A 24,111-nucleotide genomic window follows, 5' to 3' on the forward strand; every position below is an offset into this window, starting at 1 on the left:
ATTTCCTGTTCTTTGATGCTCAGTCTGGGACCTTTATTCATCAAGGCTATAAATAATTGGAAAAAGCAGGTTTATGAACACAGACATCACATTTTGAGACTACATTCCAGACAGCTTCACTTTCTTTTTTTGGTTGGTTTTTTTGTTGGTTTTTTTTTTTGTTTTAAACCATCCTTCAGAGCAGGAAGACAGTATATTTTCCTGTGTACATTCATGCCTCCTGGGCTCTTGGAAGCAGCACAGACTTTTTTTTGTTCCCAGTCCTCCTCATGGACAGCAATTGTAAAAGCTGTTGTGCAATTTCCTTAAGATAAGCACTTTGATTTCTAAATCCGTTGGCTTGAATTTACAGAAACATTTTAAAAAAAAGCATTAAACATACTGAGCAATGTTGGTGGGATTGAGCAATTTGAAAGCCATGTTTGTATTTGGGGTTGCTCAGCTCTGCAGTGCCGTGCTGGCCTCGTGCTCAGGTGTGGTCAGGTCAGATGTTGCAACGATCCCGAATTTCAGTCTGGTTGACTGAGGGGGGAGGGTTTTTCACTGATTTGAAAGTAAGTTTGAAAAGAGGTATTTGTGAGTTTAAAAACAGGTGTTCCAAAGTAGCTGTATTGCCAGGTCACTAAACCTGAAGTTTAACTGCTCTAAAATCTTTAAACAGTTAAATTAGTTTCTGCTCTGAAGCACTCAAGGTCTGTGCCTAATTTCATCAGCCCTAAATGTGAATTTTCTTTTCCATCTTCAGTGACTGTCAACATCCATCAGGTCTTGTTTGGTCACTGCTGTGTTTGTGTGTGTGTCTGTGTGTGTTCTAATAAACAACCCCAAACCAAAAATCCACCACCAAAAGCCCCGCACTGGATGGAGGAGTCTCGGCAGATTTAGGAGTGAGGGGAAGGTTGACACCCCCCTTGTGAAGGTGCTATCACTGCCACAGCCAGGGGAAAGGACTGTCAGGAAGAGGCAGAATACAGGAATACCCTCAGTTGCAGGTGCTCTGTGCTCATATCTGTTCATTTTTCTGCTTGTGTGGTTTTTAGGGGGAGCTGGAGCGGCAGCTTCTGCAGGCCAATCCCATCCTGGAATCCTTCGGGAACGCAAAGACAGTGAAAAATGACAACTCCTCCCGCTTTGTGAGTAACTCCTTTTCTCTTTAGAGTCTGTAAATCTGCATTATGGAGAAATTACCTTTTTAGGAATTTATGGAAGTGGTATCCACAGCTTTTCCTGTTCCCTTCCTCCATGAATCCAGGTTCTCTTACAGTACCTCCTGCGATGTGTTGGGATTCTGAAGGCACATCCTCACTTGGATCTTGGCGAAACTTTCATTTTATGCAGTTTCTGACTTCAACAACCCTTGAGCTGACAGTTGTTTATAGTCTGACAAATACAGCTGTGCTCTGGAGCTGAGCTCTGACTTGTGTGCACAAATCACTGCTGAATTGCTATAAAGTGGAAAAGACTGTGGCACCAGCTTGGACTTGGGCACAGTCTGTAGGCTTCTTGTCAATAGCTGTGACTTTATCAACTGCCTGTTTAAAGAGAACATCCTGAATTTCCAAAAAAAGCACAGAGCTTGCATATAAAAACCTGTCTAAATTTACTGATTGACTGCAGGGAAGTCCAAAAGCCAATGTGACCTATCCCAGGTGTCAGGCACTGCCGTAGCTGGTTGATGTTTTTGTTGGGTAAGTGCCTTCTGTTCACAGAGAGTTTTGGTGGCTGATAATCACTTCTGATGGGTTCTGTTGTTTTAAAAATCATGGGGAATAAATAGCTTTTTGCCACTTCTTAGAACTTCCTTTCCTTTGAAGGGAAAAAAAACATCTCCTGTTTCAGGGGGAAGATGTTTTCAGTATAACTTCAAAACTGTATAGGAGGTATTAAATCTTTTTTTTTCTGGCGAGAACAACACTAAAATTTACAGAACAAATGAAAGATTTCTGGTCTGCCTTTGACATTTCAACAGTTGCTTGGATTTATAATGCATGAACTCAACTGCAGTGATAAGGACTCTGGAAAACTCCATGACTAAGTCCCTTAGCCTTTCCAGTTGGGAAGGGAGAGCAGAGTACTGTGGATATTCAGCTTTGATAATTTTATAGCCATGTTATTTACAATATTGATGCTTATGTAAGTTGGGTATAGGATTTATAATATGAACAGGTTTCACTGTACAATAATTCTATCTTGAATCCATCAAAGGCTGGACTAATTTAATGAGGATACTTTTTCCCTAAAAGATGTCAGCATCTGGTTTGTGTTATTTTTGAGGGCTGCCTTGCCATCATGAACATAATCACTGCGATGGCTCCAGCCCTGTTTTTATAAAGGAGCAAGCATAATGCATTCCAGATGGTCTCATCTCATGCAGAAAAAAAATAATCTTTTACAGCCATTTTAAAACCTGACTTAAAAAAAAAATCTATCCTCCCACAAAGTGAGAAGTGCTGTTGTTCAGCCACATAGGCTTGACAGGCTTCACTGTGCAGCACGAGGCTGCCAGCCTGTCCCTGCTCACTGACAGCACCAGACAGGGCTCAAATAAGGCTGGTGTCCAAAGAATTTCATTTTATCCCCTTTTTTCTTCTACCAAAGGCAGTGTTTCAGGAAATAAAATCTCTGGTTTGCATTGGATAGGGCAGTGGCCTTGCTGCATTGACATGGCAGAGCTAATTGCTTCCTTCTGATGTGGTTTTTCCAAAGGCTGATGGTGGCAACAGAATTCAGCCCTTAGATGAGCACCACTGCAGTCTAACTGATAAATTAAAGATTTCATAGCAAGGTTTGCCAGTGCCAGCTGAAAGGATCTATTAATATTGTGCTTTTAAGAAGATTAACTAGACAAGTGATCTCTCTAGTCCAGACTCCAGTGATGCCTGAACTTTGAAGCAGGGAGCGTGTGGGTCCCCTCTTCTGATGTGTAATGACTGCATTTCCTCTCAATTATTTTTGCTCATGGAATTGGTAACTTGACAGCAGAAGCTGAGTAACTTTTAAGAGCGAAACAGTGTAAAGTGGTTCCAAAATATGTCTGAAAAAGCCACTGCCTAGAGCTTCTGTAATGGTTCTTGTTTGTTTTCACACGTGACAAGGCAAGTTCAAGGCAAGAAGGCTCTGTGGTACCAACTCTGGGTAAAAAGTCTGCTGCCACTGTTGACATGCTGACATGTGCATCATATATCTGCTCTGTGGCCTGAATTTCAGTAAAATGTCATTTCATTCTTTGTGCCAGTTATAAAGAGAACTTTCTGGAATTGTTCCTGAGCAGAAAGTCTAAATGCTGCAGTTACAAACTGAGCTGAGGGTGTTGTGTCTCTGCATCCTCAGCAATCTGTGTGCAGTGCTGCTCCCTGACAGGCCATGCCTGGAAACAACCCTTGCTCCTTGGCATGGGGGTTTTAGTGCCAGTGGCTCAACAACCACACTGGAACAGTAGGGAATAACCACTGGAGCTAATTTAAAGTGTTCCACCAATTTTCTTGCAACCCAGAGACCACACTTTGAGCTGAAGCTGCACAACCACGGTCCTGGAGCAGTGGCTTTGCTCTGAGATTGAGTCAGGGTAGGGCTGGTGGGGAGGTTGTGCCTTTCCCTGCATTCACTGAGAGGGCTGGGGGGAGAAACTTGGTCTTGTGCCCATAAATCTTGATCTGAATGGGCTTTATTAGGGCAGGGAGTTCTGGTAAGGAGCTGCAATAGCACAAATGTAGCAGTTTGTTCAGCCTGGAAATGTGCCCCCCAAATTATACACCGACCAGGTTGGACCATTCCTGTCCTTCCTGACCCTACAAGCTTGGAGAGTAGAATATTTAATCAGAAAATCAGCAGCACACTCCCTGAGCTGAATGGATGTGCCAAACAGGAGTTCACTGGAACATGCTGATAGCACTAATCAGGCTGCAGATAAGGGAGGGTTGGGATCCAGGTTGTAAAAGCGCTTTCCAAAGGGCTCCATAAAAGTTATCAGTAGGTGGCTTTGTGCAGGTGCCACCAGAAGTGTTAGGACAGGTGTTAGCAAACTTCTGTCGTGCTCCCTGATCTCCAAACCTGTTTGTGTGTGGATAAAGGACTGTGGAAATTGGGTGCAATGAAAATGGAGAGCCCAGTGTCATCACTGGGAATTCCCACACAACCAGGGCAGTGCTGAACAGCTCCATGAGCACACACTGGAAATTCAGTGATGGTGCAGATTAAATGGTCCAGCTCCAAGCCAGTTGTCCTGCTGGGAATGACAAATCAGATGGGGGAACTGATGTGGCTTAAAAATGATGTAATATATCCATTGGCAACCACCTGCTCTCCAAGAGCTGCTCTGTATGTGGGAAGTGGCTCTTTATTTGAGATGTAGGTGTGAGAAATGAGTGTATTTCTTAGTTCTTTCTTTACCAACTGCTGGAGAAGAGAGGCCATAAAAGAGAGCAGCCAGCCTGGTTTGGAATGGAAGGGGAGATGTGATGGGCTGGGCAGAACCTGAGATTTGGGATTGCTGCAGCTGGAGCACCTTCAGGCACTGATAAGTTTGCTATGGAAATGTGCACATGTGGAATCTCAGCATTTCTTCCAACCTCAGTGTGAGGAACTGAACCTCACGTTCAGAGAAGTTTGTCCTAAATCTGGATTACAAACATATCTGGACTAAGAGTTCCTTAATCCCTAGAGTGTGTTTGTGTGCTCCACTGAAATGATGGCTGAGCACATGGATGGGCAGTGATTTCATTTGATCTTGGGAAATGCTTGATCCATTAATGCATTTGGATTGTATTTTATATAGACAGCATTGTTTAATTAAAAAAAATAGTAATCATGAAAAAAATCTTCTTTCCTTTGCAGGGCAAATTCATCAGGATTAACTTTGATGTTACTGGTTACATTGTCGGGGCCAACATCGAGACATGTATCCTCCTTCATGCCACATCCTTGCAAAATGCAAGTTTCCTGCTTTGTTTTGCTTTTAACCCTAGAATTCATTGGAATGCAGTGAAAGGACATTCCTTTGACAGCATCCATCTCTTCCTTTGTTTCAAAATAACCGATCGAATATCACAAATTCAGCGGCTCAGAAATCCTGCACTCCCCAGCTCAGCACTCTGAAACCTGCTGGATTTTCAGACTGGCCTTAAAAACAGGGTGTGCTAAAAAGGGAAACCCTGTAAAATGTGCTTGCTCTGTGAACATTTCTGAAAATACCCCACCGCCTTCCTAATCAGAAGCTGAGCCTCTGCATTGTGCCAAGAGCTCGGAAGGAGCTGATGCTCCTTATCAAGTGACAAAGCTGGGCCACCTTCTGCCTTCTTAGGCCTTCTAGACACCCATGTGGGTTCAGTAACACAAGACCTACCATTGTAATTAATTAATTATAATGAATACCGAAGCCTGATGCAGTTTTAGCTCTGAGGTTCGTTCTTATTTGTGATGGTGCAAGAACAAACACTTGCACTGAAAGCCCTTCTTTGCAGTTGTTTTCTTCATACTAAAAATGTGTGTGTAATTTTTAGTGTAGCCTGTTTTCTGGGGGAATAGCAATAGGGTGGTCATAAAATGATGAAACTGGAAGTCTTAGTAAACAATATGAAGTGGGTATTGATCATAAACAATGCTGCAGTTAAGCTTTTGTTCTGCTTCATCTGAAGTGCATTGAATGTTTGGAACTCTCACAAAGTATAATTTCCCAATAAGGCTGGGAAAGGTCTATAGTTATTCAAAATATGCTTCAGTGATAAATGTTTTCCTTCATTCACCACAGCACAGGAATGAAGGCAGCTTTTAGGAAAATTCAGATGAATTGTTTTGCCCAGAGCTTTGTGAAAACTGAAGGATTTAACTCCTAGGGAATTTTTTCTTCATCACAAGAACTCATCCTCACCAGTGACCTGTGTCATTGCAAATCCCTGTCCTGCATTTGCATTACAACATGGAATATCTAGAAATAAAAGAATTAAATAACATTACAGCTAATTAGACACTACCTGCTGCAGGAATTACAACTGGGAGCTGTTTAGAGGCAGTGGTGATTGTGTGGAAAAATGCAGTGCTGGGGAGAAATGACAAATGCACTTCAGATGACAAAGTATCTCTGAGCTGAGCAGCTGCTGGGGTTTTGGTAGTAAAAGTTCAGCTATGCCCTTAACAGAAGAAGGATGGCAGCTCCTCTTCTCACCAAAACCGTGGCTGATCCATTCCAGACAACTGTTGGCTGCACAGAGCAGGGAACTGCAGGGAAATGCAGGCAACAGGATGGGTGTGCTGAGATTAATGAGTTTGCTGAGATTAAAAGTGGTTTTCTACCAGTCTGAACTGGAAATCTCTCACTGAAAGTCACTAAAGGTACATATTGGGTCTGGTCATAGAATCCCAGAATGGTTTGGGGTGGAAGGGACCTTAAAGCTCACCCAGTCCCACCCCCTGCCTTGGGCAGGGACACCTCCCACCAGCCCAGGTTGCTTCAAGCCCCGTGCAACCTGGCCTTGGACACTTCCAGGGATGGGGCAGCCACAGCTGCTCTGGGCATTACTACTAAAGTTCTGTTTGGTCTTAAAGTAATTCCATAGCCTGCTTGGGAACTTTTGTTTGCACTGGACCCTTTTAACCAAGAACTGTAGCTGATCCTTGACTCCAGTTGTAATCCAGACTTGTTGGAAAAGTCTCGTGCTGTTCGTCAGGCCAAAGACGAGCGGACGTTTCACATCTTCTACCAACTACTGGCTGGAGCAGGAGAGCACCTCAAGTGTAAGCTGAGAGTCTCTGTGTGCTGTGTTTGTTATTTCAGTTTAACAGGGTTGGGTTGGTCTCAGTCACCAAACAGCGAGTTTTAAACTAAGAAGGAAAAGCCAGGTGGCTTTGGTTGGAAATAACTCCAGTGCTTCTTCAAATGTGCTGGGAAGCCACTCTGGTATTTCAAGCAAATGTCTCCCCCATGCCAAAGCCCAGTTTGGGCAGTCTCTGGCTGGAAATCCCTGGATAGAACCTGCAGTGTTCCCTGGGGAGAAAAGCAGCCATTTAACCAAAACACAGTTAAAGCTCAGTGGCTTTCTGCACCACTGCAGTGCTGTGGTGGTTATCTCAACTCTGTGTGAGTTTTTTCCCCCTCCTTGGTAACTGGGAATTTCTGTTGGGTTGTGATAAGTGAAACTAATGAAGATACAGACATCAGAGAGTCGATCCCCTCTTTGTTCTCCTGTGTTAGATAAGCTGGTGTTTGGCACCCTTGATGTTGGTGATTATCAATTCCCAACTCCATTTCTGCTTAAGCCTCCTATTTCAGTAGAGATCCTCCTTTTGGGATATTCCAGATGGGGATTTGAGGTGGTGGTAGATCTGAGTGGGGTAATGCTCTGTGTACAGAGATGCATTAAAGAGCTTGTGTAGTTTGATACAGAGAGTCTGTGAATCTGCCTTCAGCTTGGAAGGCACACCTGTATTTTTAGGGGTTTCATGAGCTGCTGTAATGGCACATCTGAGGAACTGTTTTCTTGAAGCAGAGTTTGGGCATTTAGAGAGAACAGAGTATGGGTGGGTGTGAAGAGCATTCCTTTATCTTATTTTTCTGTCTCTTCCTTCCCCCCAACACAGCTGACTTGCTGCTCGAAGGATTTAACAATTACAGATTTTTATCTAATGGCTACATCCCCATTCCTGGGCAACAAGACAAGGATAACTTCCAGGAGACAATGGAAGCCATGCATATCATGGGGTTTTCACACGATGAGATCTTGTGTAAGTTATTGAGCCCTTTGCATCTTCAGAGTGTGCTTTTCTCTCTTACACACCACACACTTGCTAACTTTATGTCACCAAATTTAATGTTGCTTCAGTGTATTGAGAGCCTGAAGAAAATATAATATTTGCTTAACTTCAACTAGAGTTGAATTAAAGCCAGTTGCCCAAAGTACAGTGCAAACTGTATTTCTTTTCGGAGCTCCTGCTTTGAATTTGGAAGGAAAGTGACACAAGTAACAGAAAAAAAATTTGCTAAGCTGAGCCCTCTTCCAATAAACTGATGCACATGTCTTTTGTTAACACAGCAATGCTGAAAGTGGTGTCTTCAGTGCTGCAATTTGGAAACATTTCCTTTAAGAAGGAGAGAAACACCGATCAAGCCTCTATGCCAGAGAACACCGGTGAGTTGATCACGTCTGTGTGGCTTCCTCTGACTTGTGCTGGAGTTTTCTTCCTGCCATTTGTCCTGTGCATATCTTGAAAAACACAGAGCAGTCTGCTGAGCATCCCTGATAGTGTTCTGTGCCAAAATGGGGCCAGGGCTGGGGTGAGAGGAGCCAACAGGCAGTTACTAAAACTCCCCTCTTGCATCCTCATCCTGCAGACAGATGTAAGTGTCCATCAGGGGGATTGAGTTAGTGCATGGCTGCTAAGCCTGGAACACGTATTTCAGTTGTAGTCTTGTTTATTGCCCTCTCCGAAGATTAAGCCCTCGGAAGGAGTCCACGCTTCAATCAGTCTGTTTGCTTTGGTTCTTGGCAGCGGTTTTGTTGCCAATGATAAGAGCCCTGGAGCCAAGCACAACTTCCCCAGAGCAATGGCAGAACACAGGAATGCTGCATTTAGAACAAACTGATTCCTGGAGTGGCCTGGCAGCGTGGCTGGGCTTGGCTGTGTCAGTGCCTGCAATGCAATCACCATGTGAGGAGGATAGATTTTCTTCACCGAAAAAAAAAGCTGCTGAGGTTTTTATTTAGTATTTAGTACCTCAGTACCAACCTTTTAAATGCTCTCATGGAAAGTCAGCTTGGAGAACTTGGGAACCCGTTCATTCACAGGAGCTGCTGCACGTGCACAACTCAGATGCTTCTCTGTCTCACTTTGGAATTGTCCCAAATTGGTGTTCATGGAGATCCCTTGCAGTGTCCCAAATTGTTCTCATTTCTGAGGTGAAGGTCAGGAGTTATTGGCTTGAGAACTGGATTTTTGCTGTGAGGGAAAGAGGTTGGGTGAGGGATTAGTTTTTTAGGCTTTTCCTGCTGGCTTAGAGAACTCATCTGAGTCCTGGTCCATGTAAGAAGATAAAGATACTTTTTGCTTCCTGACTCTCTTGGTTTCACTTGTATTACCATTGGTTTTTGGACTTAAATTTTGAATTGTAATGCTGGCTATAAATATTCTGATCCTGTTGGGTGTTTATAGTGCTGGATACAAAATGCTGAATTATAAAGCAAAGACGGGGCAAAGCTCAGGTCATAGTTAAAACGTATTTCTGTCCTCTTGTATTTTAAAATTGGGATTTGTGGTCTGTTATTGCATCTTACTGAAGACACTGGGTGTGACTGATCTCTCCCTTGTCACCTGTGTTGTCACATCTCACTGTGAGAGGTTTCCCTGCATCCTCTGCAGAAATCAGCGTCCTGACAGGCATTCACCTTTTAGAGGTGTCTGATGTAGGCCAGGTTATTGTCTCCAGGGATGGGAAGGAGTTTGTGTGGGTAGTGGAGATGTGACCTGAGTCAAAGAATATGGAAAGCAAATTCTGCCTTGTAGATTATAGATGCAGATAAACAAATAATGGTTTCAAGGACAGATGCAAGAGAAGGCAAAGAAAGAAATAGAACCTTTGTGTATGAAGAGGAGGGAGAAACTGTACTTAAAAAATCATTTCATGCTCACCAGATTTGGAAGAAATCTTTCTGCTGAGAGGGCAGAAGTTCATAAGCAATCTCATAAAGCTGCTGTTCATCTGCGATGGGAGGTTTTCAGTATCTTGGCTTTGTAATAATTCAGGAAGTTATATCAAAAACCCAGTAGCAGTAAAACGAGTCAGGATAGTCAGGGCTTTGTCCAATTACACCTTTTCAAGAGTCTTTTCTCAGTTATAAACAAGGTGCCCCTGCCCATGGCAGGGGGTTGGAACTGGATGAGCTTTGAGGTCCCTTCAAACCCAAACCATCCTAAGATAAATGATGCTTTTTTTTGAAGTGCAGGATGAATGAAGCTGAAATTGTGTGACCCAGTCCTGCCCTTAAAAGTGACAGAGCTTGGACTTGAAAGTGGGTTAGTTTCCTTCAGGGGATCCTCAGAAATGCTGTCTCCAGCCTCCTTCAGTGGCTTAGCAGATGGGATTTTTAGTTCTACATCTGCTATGGTTTACTGTTGTTATTCTTACCTAAACTACAGTTTATTACAGACTGGAAGGGCTGGGGCAAAAATTCCACACTACTGGTTCAGGAAAGGAGCTGAGTGTGGTTTTGAAGCACTTCAGGGGGGAAAAAAACCCTCCTTCCTTAAACTGTAATATCCTTTATATCGTATCCATTGTGCCACTGTACCAAGCTGATGCTCATGGCTGCTTAATATTTGCAAGTTCTTTGTTTTTGGTTTTTTTTTTTTCCAAGATCCTGATAGCACTTATTACTTGACCCCTAAGATAGTAAGTTTTATCTGATGTGCTGATGTATATTTTTATCCTCGAAGCACAGAAATGCTTCTGTATGTAGCTGAAGTGAAAGGAGGGCTCAGTTTGTGACACCCCCTGATTTCACTGATCATGTGTCAGTTCGTGAACCCCTCTAATGAATGTGTGGCCAGTGAGAGAATCTCAATATTAAGAGCAAATAGAGGTGTTTTTAATACTTAAAAAAAAAAATGCGGAGGAAGCTTTTATAAACTGGTATGAAATTACAGAATCTCACAATCCCTGAGGTTGGAAAAGCCCTCCCAACCCATGGATCCCTCCTGTGCCCCATCCCCACCTTGTCCCCCAGCTCAGAGCACTGAGTACCAGACCTTCCTTGGACACCTCCAGGGGTGGGGACTCCAAACCTCCCTGGGCAGCCCCTGCCAAGGACTGACCACCCTTTCCAGGGGTAAATTCCTCCTGATGGCCAACCTGAGCCTCCCCTGGCACAGCTGGAGGCCGTTCCCTCTCCTCCTGTCCCTGTTCCCTGGGAGCAGAGCCCAACCCCCCCCAGTCCCCCCTCCTGTCAGGGATTGCAGAGCCAGAAGGTCCCCCCTGAGCCTCCTTTTCTCCAGGCTGAGCCCCCCCAGCTCCCTCAGCCCCTCCTGCTGCTCCAGCCCCTTCCCAGCTCCGTTCCCTTCCCTGCACACTCTGTAGCACCTACTGGAAAATTCTTATTTTCCAATGCTAATTTGTAAAAATAGGTGGTTTTTTTCATTTTGACAGTAGAACAACAAGCTGTCAGGTTACAAGGGGCTAAGCAGTTACTGAGGACTGTGGAGAGCTTCCTGCTAAAGGGCAACACTTCCCCAGCCCTAAAAATACCTTTGGCGTCACGTTCATTTTTAGAAATGTGGAAATCATAACCACCCAACTCCTGGGATGTGCGTTCAGAAAAAGGGGTTGATGCAACAGGAATGTGTAGGGATGGCGTGGGTAATGCACTATTTAAATAATAACACGGCATCAGGAGGCTTCTTGCTGTTAAAGACAGTGCACTGCTGCTGGGGTTGTTATTCTGTATGAAATACTCAGAATCACACACTGGGCTGGCTTGGGAGGGACCTTAAAGCTCATCCAGTGCCACCCCCTGCCATGGGCAGGGACAGCTTCCACCTGGCCTTGGACACTGCCAGGGTTGGGCAGTCCTCACCTCTCTAGACAATATCACAAACCTGTGTTTTACATTGTTTAAGTGACACATTTGGGCATTACACTGGACACCTGCCTGAATTGAAGCATGTTTTAAGCACCCTTCAGTATGATGGCTTTGATGTGTGATGTCATCAGGCTGTACTTTTTCCTGGGGATAAGAAAATGGATGTTCCCTTGTAAAGTAACTAAATGGGTGCTTGTACCTGAGCTGTGGGCTGTGACATGACCTGCAGTCCCAGGAAATCCAGTGTTTTCCATGTTCCCCCAAGGAAATCCAGCTGTGTCTCTCTGGAGAGGTCCATCAGCCTTGGGGTGTGATGGGGTCTGTCCCAGGGCTCGTGTCCGGCTCCCCAGGCTGGGTTCAGTTTTCCTCTGGCCCAGGACAGCCTCTGTCAGCAGCAGCAGCTTTCCCAGGCTCTCTGGCTGCTGGGGAGGATTGCAGTGCTCCTTTTCATGTGTTCTTTGCTCTCCAGTTGCACAGAAACTGTGCCATCTGCTGGGAATGAACGTCATGGAGTTCACCCGGGCCATCCTGACTCCCCGCATCAAAGTGGGCAGGGACTACGTGCAGAAAGCCCAGACCAAAGAACAAGTAAGTTTGGGTGTTTTAAAGATGAAGCTGGGCCTCATCCTGATTAGCTCCTAACAAAGAAAATTGGGATGAAGTGTGTGCTGCCACTGACTCTGATTAAGCTTTGCTGTCTTTATGGAATGTTCTTTTATGGTAAAAATCGGTTGTAAAATAGAGGAAACCTTTCCCTTTCCTTGACCTTCTCCTGGTTTTCATCCTTTGTATCACTGTTGTGACATTATCAAATACTCAGAGACCTTTTGTTTTTATGGAACAGTTTAAAAAGAAATTTTTCTTACCATTAATCAAACTACTGCTTCTACTGCTTGTTTTCATTCCTCACTGGTATGAACTCCATCCAGCTTCTTCTTTTCCTTAGTTATTTGTGATAACATCCATGTCTGTGTTCTTTTGATGGCTTTTCCAGGGTAAATAAATTTTCCTGTTTGGATTTTTCAGGCGGACTTTGCAGTGGAAGCTCTGGCAAAGGCCACCTACGAGCGCCTCTTCCGCTGGCTCGTCCACCGCATCAACAAAGCTTTGGACAGGACCAAACGTCAGGGAGCATCTTTTATTGGCATCCTGGATATTGCTGGATTTGAGATCTTTGAGGTACTTGGAAATCCTGCTGGTCAGGTTTTTCTTTCCCCTGGTAATGTGTGATCAGGACCCACTGCAGAGCCGCTGAATGCAGCGTGTTCCAAGGCTGCAGGAGGGGTTTGTTTGGAGCATAAAAAGGCTTTGACAGCCCAAAATTACAATGCCAAAAAGTCATACTTTAGTCTAAATCCTTCTTTTAAGTGTGGTGGTTGTTCCTACTATGCATTAGTTTAATTATATGTAGCAGGGAACATGAGAGATTTGTGTAGTTGTTTTCCAATTTTCTCTCCGTTATATTAGAACTTTGCAGAGTTTTGGAGAATTTCCTTATAAAGTCAAATTTTTTGACTTCCAGATACGTGATATCTTGTCACTGACTCATTCTTGCATGCTGATGTTATTCTTGTAGTTGAACTCCTTTGAGCAGCTCTGCATTAACTACACCAACGAGAAGCTTCAGCAGTTATTTAACCACACCATGTTTATCCTGGAGCAAGAGGAATACCAGCGAGAGGGGATCGAGTGGAATTTCATTGATTTTGGACTGGATCTGCAGCCTTGCATTGACTTAATTGAAAGACCTGTAAGTTTGCACATGAATAGTGAGGTTGGACTGCTGAGTTTGTCTTTTACTGCCTGCAAATTAGATATTTCTCCTGGAGCTGTCATTAAAAGGGAATTAACCAGAATGCTCAAGTCCAAAGTCTAAAACACTGTGTATTATTAGCAAAACGATTAATCCTGAGGGGATTTTGCCCTGATGTTAGTGTAGAACACTGAGCTCAAGATATGGAGCTGCTATTTTTATACTTTTTTCCCCAGTACTAATGAAGTCACTAATCCTGTCACTGTCACTAAACTGTGCCATTGTGGGCTCGGATTGAAACCTTTTCAAGACTTGGGGTAAACTTTTTTCATTTGAAAGCAATAGCAAAATTCCTGACACTTCCTTTTTTTCCCCCCACAAATATGCCTTGTAAATGGAAAGCAGTGTCTTAAAAGTGGTTTTAATCACTTTGCTTTTAACTTACTCCCCTGGCTGCTCAGTTTAGGGAGGCTGAAGAGCCCTTCAAAGAGCAGGAGGAGCAGAGGGGGAGAACAAGGATTGTTAACCCAGAAAGTTTATTGTTCTTTGCCCCTCTGAACCTCTTTTAAATTCCCCCTGGGGCATTGCAGTTACTCCTCCCTGCCTTTCTCTGTGTGCTCTGGAATACAGGTGAGCTGCCAGCGATGCTGGGCACCCTCAACAGCTGAAAAGCCCATGAGCTGCAGCCTTGTTTTCCTTTGAGAAAAGGGGAAATCTTGTCTCAGTTTTCAGAGGTGTGTGGAACTTCAGAAAGTTCTGCCACCTTGGAAGGTGAAATCTCCTCCAAAAGCCTCGTGGGGGCACGTGTGGGTGCCTTCAGTGTGCACACGTTTGGGTGAACATCCTGAAATGCGTCATTATTTGAAAAACAAATCTCAGTACCTTCACAGTTGTTCTGTAAATGTGATACCAGGTAGTAGAAACATCTCCCTTCAAATGTGTGGGCTTTGCTTTCCCTAGGAAGTTTTTAAGGATAGGTCTTTAAATTTTAAAGTATAACTCCCTTACAGCCCTTTTCCATTGCTTCCCTTTGTACTTCAGTGTCTCCTCTGAGGAAAGTAATCCTGACAGATGATTCTGCAGCTGTAAAACACAGACACTGGTTGTTCCCTGCTTCATTTTAAGAAAATATAAACTTTCAAAGAGGGTGCTTAAATTCCATGGGGAGAGGCAGTGTACAAAGCTGTGCTGGATCTGGGAATGCTGCTGGATACCCACCCACGGTTTGGCAGGGGAGGCTCAGTGGCTCCACAGGAGTGTCCAGGGGCAGGGAGGGATCACTGGTTGAGTTTGTCTCACATTAAAACAGGACATGACCCTGGAAATGTGGATGAGCTACTGTACCTGTCACAGAAATGTTGGGAAGGTGACTCTGGAGATCATCCAGTGCAGGCCCAGCTCAAAGCAAGGCTCTGGTCAGCACTGGATCAGGTCATGTCTGGCTCCACAGACATGGCAATGAATTTGTTTGACCTGGGCTGCCCCACAGCTTGTTTATCTGAAATGTAATTTAATCATTTTAGACTAATTTTATTGTGGCATTCAGTGGTGTGTTGTAAATATTAAACTTTTAAATATATGTATATAAAAATATTCACAGATTAAACCCAACTGCATTTCAGGCAAATCCTCCTGGTGTGTTGGCACTGCTGGATGAGGAATGCTGGTTCCCTAAAGCTACTGACAAGACATTTGTGGAAAAGTTGGTCCAAGAGCAAGGAACTCATTCCAAGTTCCAAAAACCAAGACAACTAAAGGACAAAGCAGACTTCTGCATTATTCACTATGCAGGGAAGGTAAGGATTAAATGTAAAATTCTATTGATTTGGGGAAATTGCTATGCAGTATAGCATATTACATTTTTATATATATATAAATAAATATATCTATGCATATATTATTCAGTATAGCTACCAAATTTAGAAATACTTTTACCTCGTTTAATTTTCTTGAACATATTCAGGAGAGCTTTTATAGAACTTGTGTTACCAAATGAACAGAACTGAAAATTATGAATTACTATTAGATAAAGCATATATTTTGGTTTCCTTTACCTTTTTTTGCCAGGTTTTACAGGTGGAGTTTTTTTTTCAGGACGTTGTTGAAAGGAATCTCTTGCATATCTGGGTTGTTAGGTTGATGGTAGTGCTTGAAGCAGGGCTGTGTCAGTACCATCTCCACATTCATCTTCACATAACACTTTCTTTTAGAGTTAAGATGGGACCTTTTAATTTTTGCTGTTGGCTCAATCCTCAGTCTCCTGCTGCAGGGACAGAGCTCAGGTGCAGCTTCAGGAATAACTGCAATTCCTGTACTTTGCAGATCATCCATGATAACCAGGGATATTCTGTAGGCCCTGCTTGTAAATATTTTCATAAATGGTTAAAACTTAATCCTGATTTTTTACCTGATAGTGAAAGAATCAGATTATGTGAATGATTCAGAGCTCTTCTTCAATTTTCACTGCAAGTACTCCTGGCTTGTTGTTACCTTGTTGAGGTCAGTGCTGCCAACTAGGTACTTGTAGCAAAAAGTGAAATAAATTACACATTTTGTTGTATCAATATTTCAAACAGTTACTTAGGAGTAATGCAGACATCACTCTTGCTGCAGTTAATAGATTGCCTTTGAATAATCAAAGGAGAGTAAAGCAGCTTGGTGTCTGGCTACTGGAAATGATTGTTCCAAAGAATGGTTTATTTCTGCCAAACTGAGTGGGCATCTTTGGAATACTGGCATTCCAGAGCTTCCTCTGACAGAAGGCATTTTGCAGTTTCTGGTCAGAATGTGTTTTCCTTCAAAACTGGAATAATTTCCTGCAAGAACTCCTGAGATAATGATCTGTTTTGGTTTGGGATGCTGGAAGTATTTAAATGTGTCTTTTCTGCCAAAGCCTTTATCCAAAAATAGAGAACTTTTGGTTTGATTGAAGCAAAGCCATGCTAATCTGTACAGAGGTTTTGGTGGAATTAGGGCATTTTAGGGCTCTCTTTTGGGTTGGAATGAAACCCCTGTTGCTCTCATTGAGTTTTCAGCTGCTGAGCTGTGGTTTAATTGGAAACCACGGGTTTGGTTCTTTCGAGATAAGAGCTTTGTTTTCCTTATAGAACAAAGTGTTTAAATATAACTATTATGGGGAAATTAATTTATTCTCTAGTGATTTAGATAAGTAAAATTAGGATCTATCCTAGAGTTGGTTTTATGTCTTCACAGTCAGCCTTACAACACCAGGCTGCAAATGTACACCTGGCTACGAGCAAGCAAAAAGATTGCTGGATTTTTAAGAGAACTCCCATTTACTCTTTCAAAAGAATAACAACCTTTTGTGGTACTTTGAGCTGTTCTTAAGAGGCCAGCTATGGACACCCGAGGTTGGTGTGGGCAAGCAAGGCTGGACTCTGACCTTGGACCTCTTTTCCAACCTTAATGGTTACGAGCGTTGAGAACAGGAGAAAAACACCGCTGTGTAGTGATCTGAAAGCTGTTCCTGGTGCTGGCCAGTACCAACCTGCAGCTGGTTGTCCCTCTGACCCTGCAGGTGGACTACAAGGCAGATGAGTGGCTGATGAAGAACATGGACCCCCTGAACGACAACGTGGCCACGCTCCTGCACCAGTCGTCCGACAAGTTCGTTGCTGAGCTCTGGAAGGATGGTAAGAGATGATGCTCTGAGCACGTGTTGGTAGTGATTTAACCTTGCTGGATGAGTTTTAAGTTTTTTTTGTGCCTCCTCACCCTCCACCCTCTGCACTGTAAATATCTACAGCGTTTTCTCTCTGATTTCGTGCCAGAAGTAGGACAAGGAAGTTGGGTTGCACCTCTGGTCCCTTGCACATGTACCATTTCTGAGTAGCTGCTTCTCATGTTCATTATTTGAACTGATATTCACTTATTACTTGTTACTCTGAGTTGAATTTCATGTAGAATCCTGTCCAAAACTCTTGGTTGGGACTTGCTGCAGTAGAGTCCTGAATGTGAACAGCTGGAGTGGTTTTTCCTGTTAATAAAACATTGTCTTATGTGAGCACCAGCACAGTTGTTTCATGTGCAGTGGTGGGGGATGCCCTGGAAATCCACATCTCCTAAAATGAATTCCATTAACAGCCATAGCAGTGCTGAGCTATTACATTTTAAAATCAAATGCAGTGTATTCCTGTTTTAACTGTGCACTGCTGTTCAGCCAGTTTACCTGCACATCACCTGAAAGTATTTATCAATACTTTTACCAGAATACTCCAAGAAGCAGAAGTAGCCAAATAAATACTTAACAGGGACTTTTCTAGTTTTAGCACTACAGTGTGTTAATTGGAGTATATTTACATGTCACAGTATATAAATCCTGTAGTTTGTTATTTGAGGAGGAAATGAAGCTTGTAATAAAGATGATGCCGTAGGTTAATACTGAGTTTCCTTCTTTCTTGCCTCAGTCACAGAGATCAGCTTTAATGAATAGATAAAGAACTTTTTGGTTGGGCATCTGCATCTGCTCCTTTCTTTTTGAGTACCCACACAAGTGTTTTGGTCCAAATATTCAAAAGCTGCTTCCACAGATAATTGAAATGTGCATGGAATATGTTGTGGCCTAATTGCTTTTGTAGCACAGTTAAGTCTGTTTGCAATTGATGAACCTGTTGTTTTTACTAACTGAAGTGTCTTGTGTATCTGCTCTTCTGTCTTTCTGTTTCTGCTGTTTCTCTGCCTTAGAGATTCAGAATATTCAGAGAGCCTGTTTCTATGACAATATTACTGGTCTTCATGAGCCACCAGGTGAATGGATATAAAACAGTAGGCCTACTAAAGGCAGGGCTGTTGTATCTACAGGAAAATCCATTTTTGCTCGTAGGCTTGCATGAACTTCTCATTTCATGCTGGGTTTAGGTAAAACCCCCACAGGCCAGCAGTCCCTGAGTGCTCCTGTCCAGCTGCTGCTGCAAACACACATAGCATCTCCAGTTATGCATTGCAGATGACAAGGTTTGTTGCTTCCTAGTTCCATGGGGAGATGTAGAATTGCTTCTTAAGTGACAATTCTGGTAGCTCCAAGCATTTGGGAGAATGCATAAGCTTTGTAACACTTATCAAGCTTCTTTCTGCAGTCCAACATTGACAAAACTCTGCAATGTTCTAGAACGTGGCTGTGTGCTTTTGGGAGGAGAGCTGAAGAATGTGTTGAAGTATCAGAATGAGTGCTGCAGTTGTAGTGGGGGTAGTAAGTGAAATAAAACTTCTTCCAGACTTGTTGGAATTGTTCTTTTATTTAAAAACCTCCTAATTTTAATATTCCCCGTTGTATAAACAGCACGTGTTTTTTGAGGTATTGAGAAATCAACAAACCCACTTGCTTGGAATGTCTTTGAATACACTTTCAATATTTTATACAACCTCCTCATCCTCCTTGTATTCCTCTCCCCAGGTTTAGAAATATTGAAGGTTGTGCCTTCAGACTTTCAGCCTTTACTTGGGTTTATTTTCCACTGCTCCTGGTACATCCCATCCCTGAGGAGGCTCATGGTGTTCCTAAAGTCATTCCTGGAGGGCTCAGTTTCGGGGCCTTCAGCCAGGGGATGATGGTCCAGCCCTGCAGTTCAGGGACTGCTCTTAAACTGTAGGCAAAGCTTAGATTTAATAATCCTGGTGGGAATAGAAATGACCCTCTTCAAGCTGGAGCACAGAGGGGAGCAAAACAAAAGTGCACAAGGATCAGATCACAAGATCAGACCAAATTTCAAAAGTACCTCCCAAACCAAAGCTGGGGGTTCCAGCCCTTAGTGGGGCTGGTGGGGGCAGGTTCCGAATATTCACAAGCTGTTATCCTTCTCTGGGACTGACTCCCATTAACTTCTGTCCCATGTCTGATTTAGAGCAGAATTCTGCTTCAGAGTAAAAATTCGGGATATGATTTATGAACACCTTGCCACCTACTTATTTTTCCAACTTTTATAAACTGTAGATTCTTGTGTTCAAAACCATGTGGAGGAGCTGGGCTCTGCTCTGTACTCCAGCCAAGACCTACAACTGATTATTCAAACTTGTTGCCCTGTGTTTTTCTGCTTTTAATTTTCTTTTTTTATTTTAATAGACTTTTGAAAGCCAGCTGAGTACAAGGAGGAAATAAAATAGTGTCACTTACCTGTCAGATACAAAACTAATTCTGGTAGCAAAGCATAACTGCCTCTGCTTTGGTTTAAATGATAAAATAACTTCACAAAATTGAAGCTGTAGCCTACAAATAGCTGCTTGTTTCTGGCTGGCCAGTTTGGATTTCATTGGGAACCCACATATTTTGGGTGTTTGTTCAGTATTAAGAAGCACCAGCAATAATTATTAAAGGTGTTAAGCCACCACTTGTACCTTTTAGTAAACTGTTTATATAATTCATGGCATGCACCTGGAATCACCTTCATGTTTTTGGCCTTAAGGTTTTAGTGTTGGCAGTCAGATTTCGAATTTGTGCTTCTGAAGAATGAACTGTAGGGATCCTCACCCAAAATGTTCAGAAAAATCAAAGAAAAATCTCCACTCTGATGCTTTATGGCAGCTTTGAAGTGCTTTGGTGTGGAGTGTTCCCTGTTTGAAACTTGTTTTTTTTGACTAGGGATTTCTTTGTAGTTGTAATAAAATGGAAAGAATTCTTCAAAATAGCAGCCCAGCACAAGTCTGCCAGATACTTTTCCCCTCTCATCATTAAAGTAACAGTATTTCCAATTCTTCTGTAAATTTTTATGAAAACACGTTTGAATACTCAATGAAACTCAGATTTAATCTATAGAATTGTCATAAGTGACTCTTCACTTGAAGCAAATATACACAGATGTGCCATTCCAAATGTTCAACCCAGAAATATTTTGCATTGTGAGAATTCCAATAATTGCCGGTTTCCAGGCAGCTTTATTTTATCTCCGTAAAGCTGACTTAAGACAAAGAAAATAGCTTCTCTGGTCATGTAGAACTGCAAGTAAAGAGCTGGATATTTCAGTCTGTACCTACTAAAGCTACACTCTTCTGCTGGATAAGTTTGTGGCTTTTGTTCCCAAAGCTTGTGCACAGCGTCCCTCGTCCCCGCCTTGCCTTCCGACGGCACCTCTGTCATTGTCCCGCAAAGCTTCTGCTGCTGCACTGTCGCTCCTCCTGCCACCTCCCTCTCCTCCTGGCAAAGCTCAGAGCCCCCTGAACTCTGTTCTCTTGTCCTTCCCAGTGGATCGCATCGTGGGGCTGGACCAGGTCACTGGGATCACGGAGACGGCCTTCGGCTCGGCCTACAAGACCAAGAAGGGCATGTTCCGCACCGTGGGGCAGCTCTACAAGGAGTCCCTCACCAAGCTCATGGCCACGCTCCGCAACACCAACCCCAACTTCGTGCGCTGCATCATCCCCAACCACGAGAAGAGGGTATGGGCTGCACACCCCTCCCCTGCTCCCTGCTCCTTGTCAGTCTTCACCTGCCTTTCCCCCTGGGTGTGGCTCTGGGAAGGCTGGAAGGAGGAGGAGGAGGAGTCTGGGTCTTTCTTTTGAAATCAGAATCCACAGATCTCACACTGATGAATATCCTCTTGGTATTCCCTGCACATCCCCTGATTTAAACCATTGTCTTTATGGAGAGTAGCTTGAATCACAGAATCATAGAATCAGCCGGGTTGGAAAGGACCTCTGAGGTCATCAAGTCCAACCCTTGATCTTCTACCACTCTGGTTCCCAGCCCATGGCATTGATGCCACATTCAGTCTCATCTTAAAAACCTCCAGGGACGGAGAATCCACCACTTCCCTGGGCAGCCCATTCCAATACCTGATTACCCTCTCTGTAAAGAATTTCTTCTTAATATCCAACCTAAACCTCCCCTGGCAGAGCTTAAGACCCTGCCCTCTTGTCTCACTGAGAGCTGCCCTATTGGAAAAACAAAGTACTGAGATTGTCTGGGAGGTGTGAGACCCCAGGCTTGGTGCTACGAGCTCGTCAAAGGGCTTTGACTTAAAAAACGTATACAAGGCCTTGAGTTGGGCCAATCCAATAATCAATATGTAATAATTAATATAATAATAAAATTATAAAATAAGTCAAAGGTTGGACTTGATGATCTCAGAGGTCTTTTCCAACCTGGTTGATTCTGTGTGATAATCCAGTGCCTCCCAGGAGGTAATTGGGTGGCTCTGTTCACTGTGTGCTATGCACAACTTGCCAGTGGTTGAAGACAGACTCGTTGGGTGAAGGCACAGGGTCAATCCACAGCTTGGCAAGACAGATCCCTGTGTATACATCCTCTAAAGGTAAATGTCTGGTGCTTAAGGAGACTTTAAAGATATTTTCTGCTGAATCTCCATGAAAAAACATATCACAGAATCCCAGAATGTGCTGAGCTGCAAGGGACCCACAAGATCATGGAGTCCAACTCCTGGCCCTGCACAGGCCCATCCCCAAGAGTCACCCCCTGTGCCCCAGAGGATCATCCAAACCCTCCTGCAGCTCTGGCAGCCTTGGGGCTGTGCCCACTGCCCTGGGGAGCCTGTTCAGTGCCCAACCAGCCTCTGGGGGAAGAACTTCTGTCTAATCTCAACCAGTTCCAGAGCAAATAAAGGATAACGTTCACTTGGATACAAGTCAGGTGGCAAATACCACTTGCTATCCTGGTTCCTATTAGGGGCAAAACATCTCTCAGTAAATGACCTGTAAAATACTTGTGCCTCGTAGGAAGTTCTGGTTTCAGAAACTTGTGTACTAAATGTTCATTATTGACAAAAATCAGTTTTGATAACATATGGAACTTGTGAACACTTAGTTGCAACCCAGCTCATTCCCAGCAGAGTGTTAATGATTAAATTAAAGCAGATGTCCAAGTATTCTTGTTAAATGATGTTGTGGCACTGTCTCTTTTCCTCTAGGGTGGTGCTCTAGAGGTATCCATTTATCTTGATGCACAAAAATAGGAACAGTTTGGATTTCAGGTGTCAGGCTTTTGTTACCCCAAGTGTGTCAGATAGCATGTCCACCTTCCACCTGCTCTGAGCAGTGTTAAAAGTTAGGAGTTAATTTTTCACTAATATGAACTGAAAGACTAAAAATAATGCTTGTTTTGTTTTGTCCAGGCTGGAAAACTGGATCCACATCTGGTTCTAGATCAGCTCCGGTGCAACGGTGTTTTGGAAGGAATAAGGATCTGTCGACAAGGATTTCCAAACAGGATAGTGTTCCAGGAGTTCAGACAGAGGTAACAGCAGGAACAGTCTTTTGAGTTATTAGGAACTAAAATTCCTTGTTAAATAATTGAAGAAACCCCACACTCCTCCCTCCTCCCCCAACCCTCCTCAAAGAAAATCAAAACCCATGTGGGAGGTCAAACTTGAAGCAGTTGAATACTCCAAGTTTATTTTGAAGGCAGTAGGGGAAGGGGAAACAAATCTGCTGGAAAAACTTCCTGGAGAAATTCCTTACCCATGCACTTGTCACTATAGCCTTATGCTATACATTTATACTATAAATAATACAGCTTCTTGTTGAATGTAAAAGTGCTTTTTCATTTGCCTTAAAGGTACGAGATCCTTACTCCCAATGCAATTCCAAAGGGTTTCATGGATGGCAAGCAAGCCTGTGAGCGTATGGTAAGTGTTTTTTACCTAAATATTGACGAAGCACTGAAAAGTTGTAACAAAAATTGCCCTTTTCGTGGTGTAACAACAATGTGCTCGCCTGTCCCATTTAGATCAGAGCCTTGGAGCTGGACCCCAACTTATACAGAATTGGCCAGAGCAAGATCTTCTTCAGAGCTGGTGTCTTGGCACACTTGGAAGAAGAGAGGGATCTGAAGATCACAGACATCATCATCTTCTTCCAGGCAGTGTGCAGAGGGTACCTGGCCAGGAAGTACGTGTGGTTTGATCTTCTTTTGGGTCTCCTAAGCCTCTTTGATAGGGAGCTGTGCATCCAAACTTCCATTTCAAGAGAGATTTTCTTAAATGTCTTTCCTGATAAACTGTAGCTGTGTTCAGGATATCAGACAGTTTTTACCTAATAAGAATTTGCACCTTCATTCCTTGGTATCTCCTTTCCTCACTCATGTGACACATGCAGCTCTTTACAGTGGCTGCAGAGAAAGCCTCTCTTCCCGTTCCACTGGAGGTTCCAAGAAATACTCTGGAAAGCTGCTTTTTTTGAAATCAAAGTGTCTAATCCATCCTGATTTAGTCTTTTTTTTTTTTTTTTAAGAAAAAAGCCTGTTAAGAGTAAGAATAAATAGCATTTGTGGTTGTTGTTCTGGAAATGGTGATTCCAGCTCTTGCTCTGACTCTTCACAGGAGTGAGAACCCAAATCATTGTAACTCATAAACAAGCCTGTTCATGGTCTGCAAGTTTTCTAGAGTTGGGACACGTGATCAGCTTCATTTAACACAAACTTTTTGCTCTGTCCATCTTTCAGGGCCTTTGCAAAGAAACAGCAGCAGCTGAGTGCACTGAAAATCCTGCAGAGGAATTGTGCTGCATATTTAAAGCTCAGGCACTGGCAGTGGTGGAGAGTCTTCACAAAGGTTCCTGATGTTCTCTTCTGTTATATTCACCTGTAAATAGGTGAGTGCAGGTTCTCACTTGTTCTTCTCAAATCTTTGCAGGTGAAGCCTCTTCTTCAGGTCACTCGTCAGGAAGAAGAACTTCAAGCCAAGGATGAGGAGCTCATGAAGGTGAAAGAAAAACAGACAAAAGTGGAGGCAGAACTTGAAGAAATGGAAAGGAAACATCAACAGGTTGGTGCCTAAGATCAGCATTTGATATCTAGGACATGAGTGATCCCATGGAACCATGTTGGGA

General features: G+C 43.3%; 1 protein-coding gene across 4 annotated transcripts in view; it reads left to right on the plus strand.

The window, feature by feature from the left end:
• MYH10 (myosin heavy chain 10) overlaps positions 1 to 24,111 on the plus strand; it is a 98,465-nt gene that overhangs the window by 53,257 nt on the left and 21,097 nt on the right. For 2 of the 4 annotated variants that reach the window (XM_050319516.1, XM_050319517.1), the window contains 17 exons: positions 1,041 to 1,133; positions 4,834 to 4,897; positions 6,631 to 6,729; positions 7,573 to 7,716; positions 8,025 to 8,120; positions 12,034 to 12,152; positions 12,591 to 12,743; positions 13,141 to 13,314; positions 14,940 to 15,113; positions 16,856 to 16,970; positions 18,022 to 18,084; positions 20,513 to 20,706; positions 22,398 to 22,519; positions 22,841 to 22,910; positions 23,012 to 23,172; positions 23,726 to 23,834; positions 23,916 to 24,047. In XM_050319516.1, coding sequence (XP_050175473.1) covers positions 1,041 to 1,133; positions 4,834 to 4,897; positions 6,631 to 6,729; positions 7,573 to 7,716; positions 8,025 to 8,120; positions 12,034 to 12,152; positions 12,591 to 12,743; positions 13,141 to 13,314; positions 14,940 to 15,113; positions 16,856 to 16,970; positions 18,022 to 18,084; positions 20,513 to 20,706; positions 22,398 to 22,519; positions 22,841 to 22,910; positions 23,012 to 23,172; positions 23,726 to 23,834; positions 23,916 to 24,047 — 2,082 coding nt within the window. The remainder of the gene's footprint in view (positions 1 to 1,040; positions 1,134 to 4,833; positions 4,898 to 6,630; positions 6,730 to 7,572; positions 7,717 to 8,024; positions 8,121 to 12,033; positions 12,153 to 12,590; positions 12,744 to 13,140; positions 13,315 to 14,939; positions 15,114 to 16,855; positions 16,971 to 18,021; positions 18,085 to 20,512; positions 20,707 to 22,397; positions 22,520 to 22,840; positions 22,911 to 23,011; positions 23,173 to 23,725; positions 23,835 to 23,915; positions 24,048 to 24,111) is intronic. The other 2 variants (XM_050319518.1, XM_050319519.1) reach the window with 1 other exon arrangement.

This window comes from Myiozetetes cayanensis, unplaced genomic scaffold (assembly GCF_022539395.1).
Source record: "Myiozetetes cayanensis isolate MyiCay16 unplaced genomic scaffold, myiCay2020 scf22, whole genome shotgun sequence".
Taxonomy (NCBI): domain Eukaryota; kingdom Metazoa; phylum Chordata; class Aves; order Passeriformes; family Tyrannidae; genus Myiozetetes; species Myiozetetes cayanensis.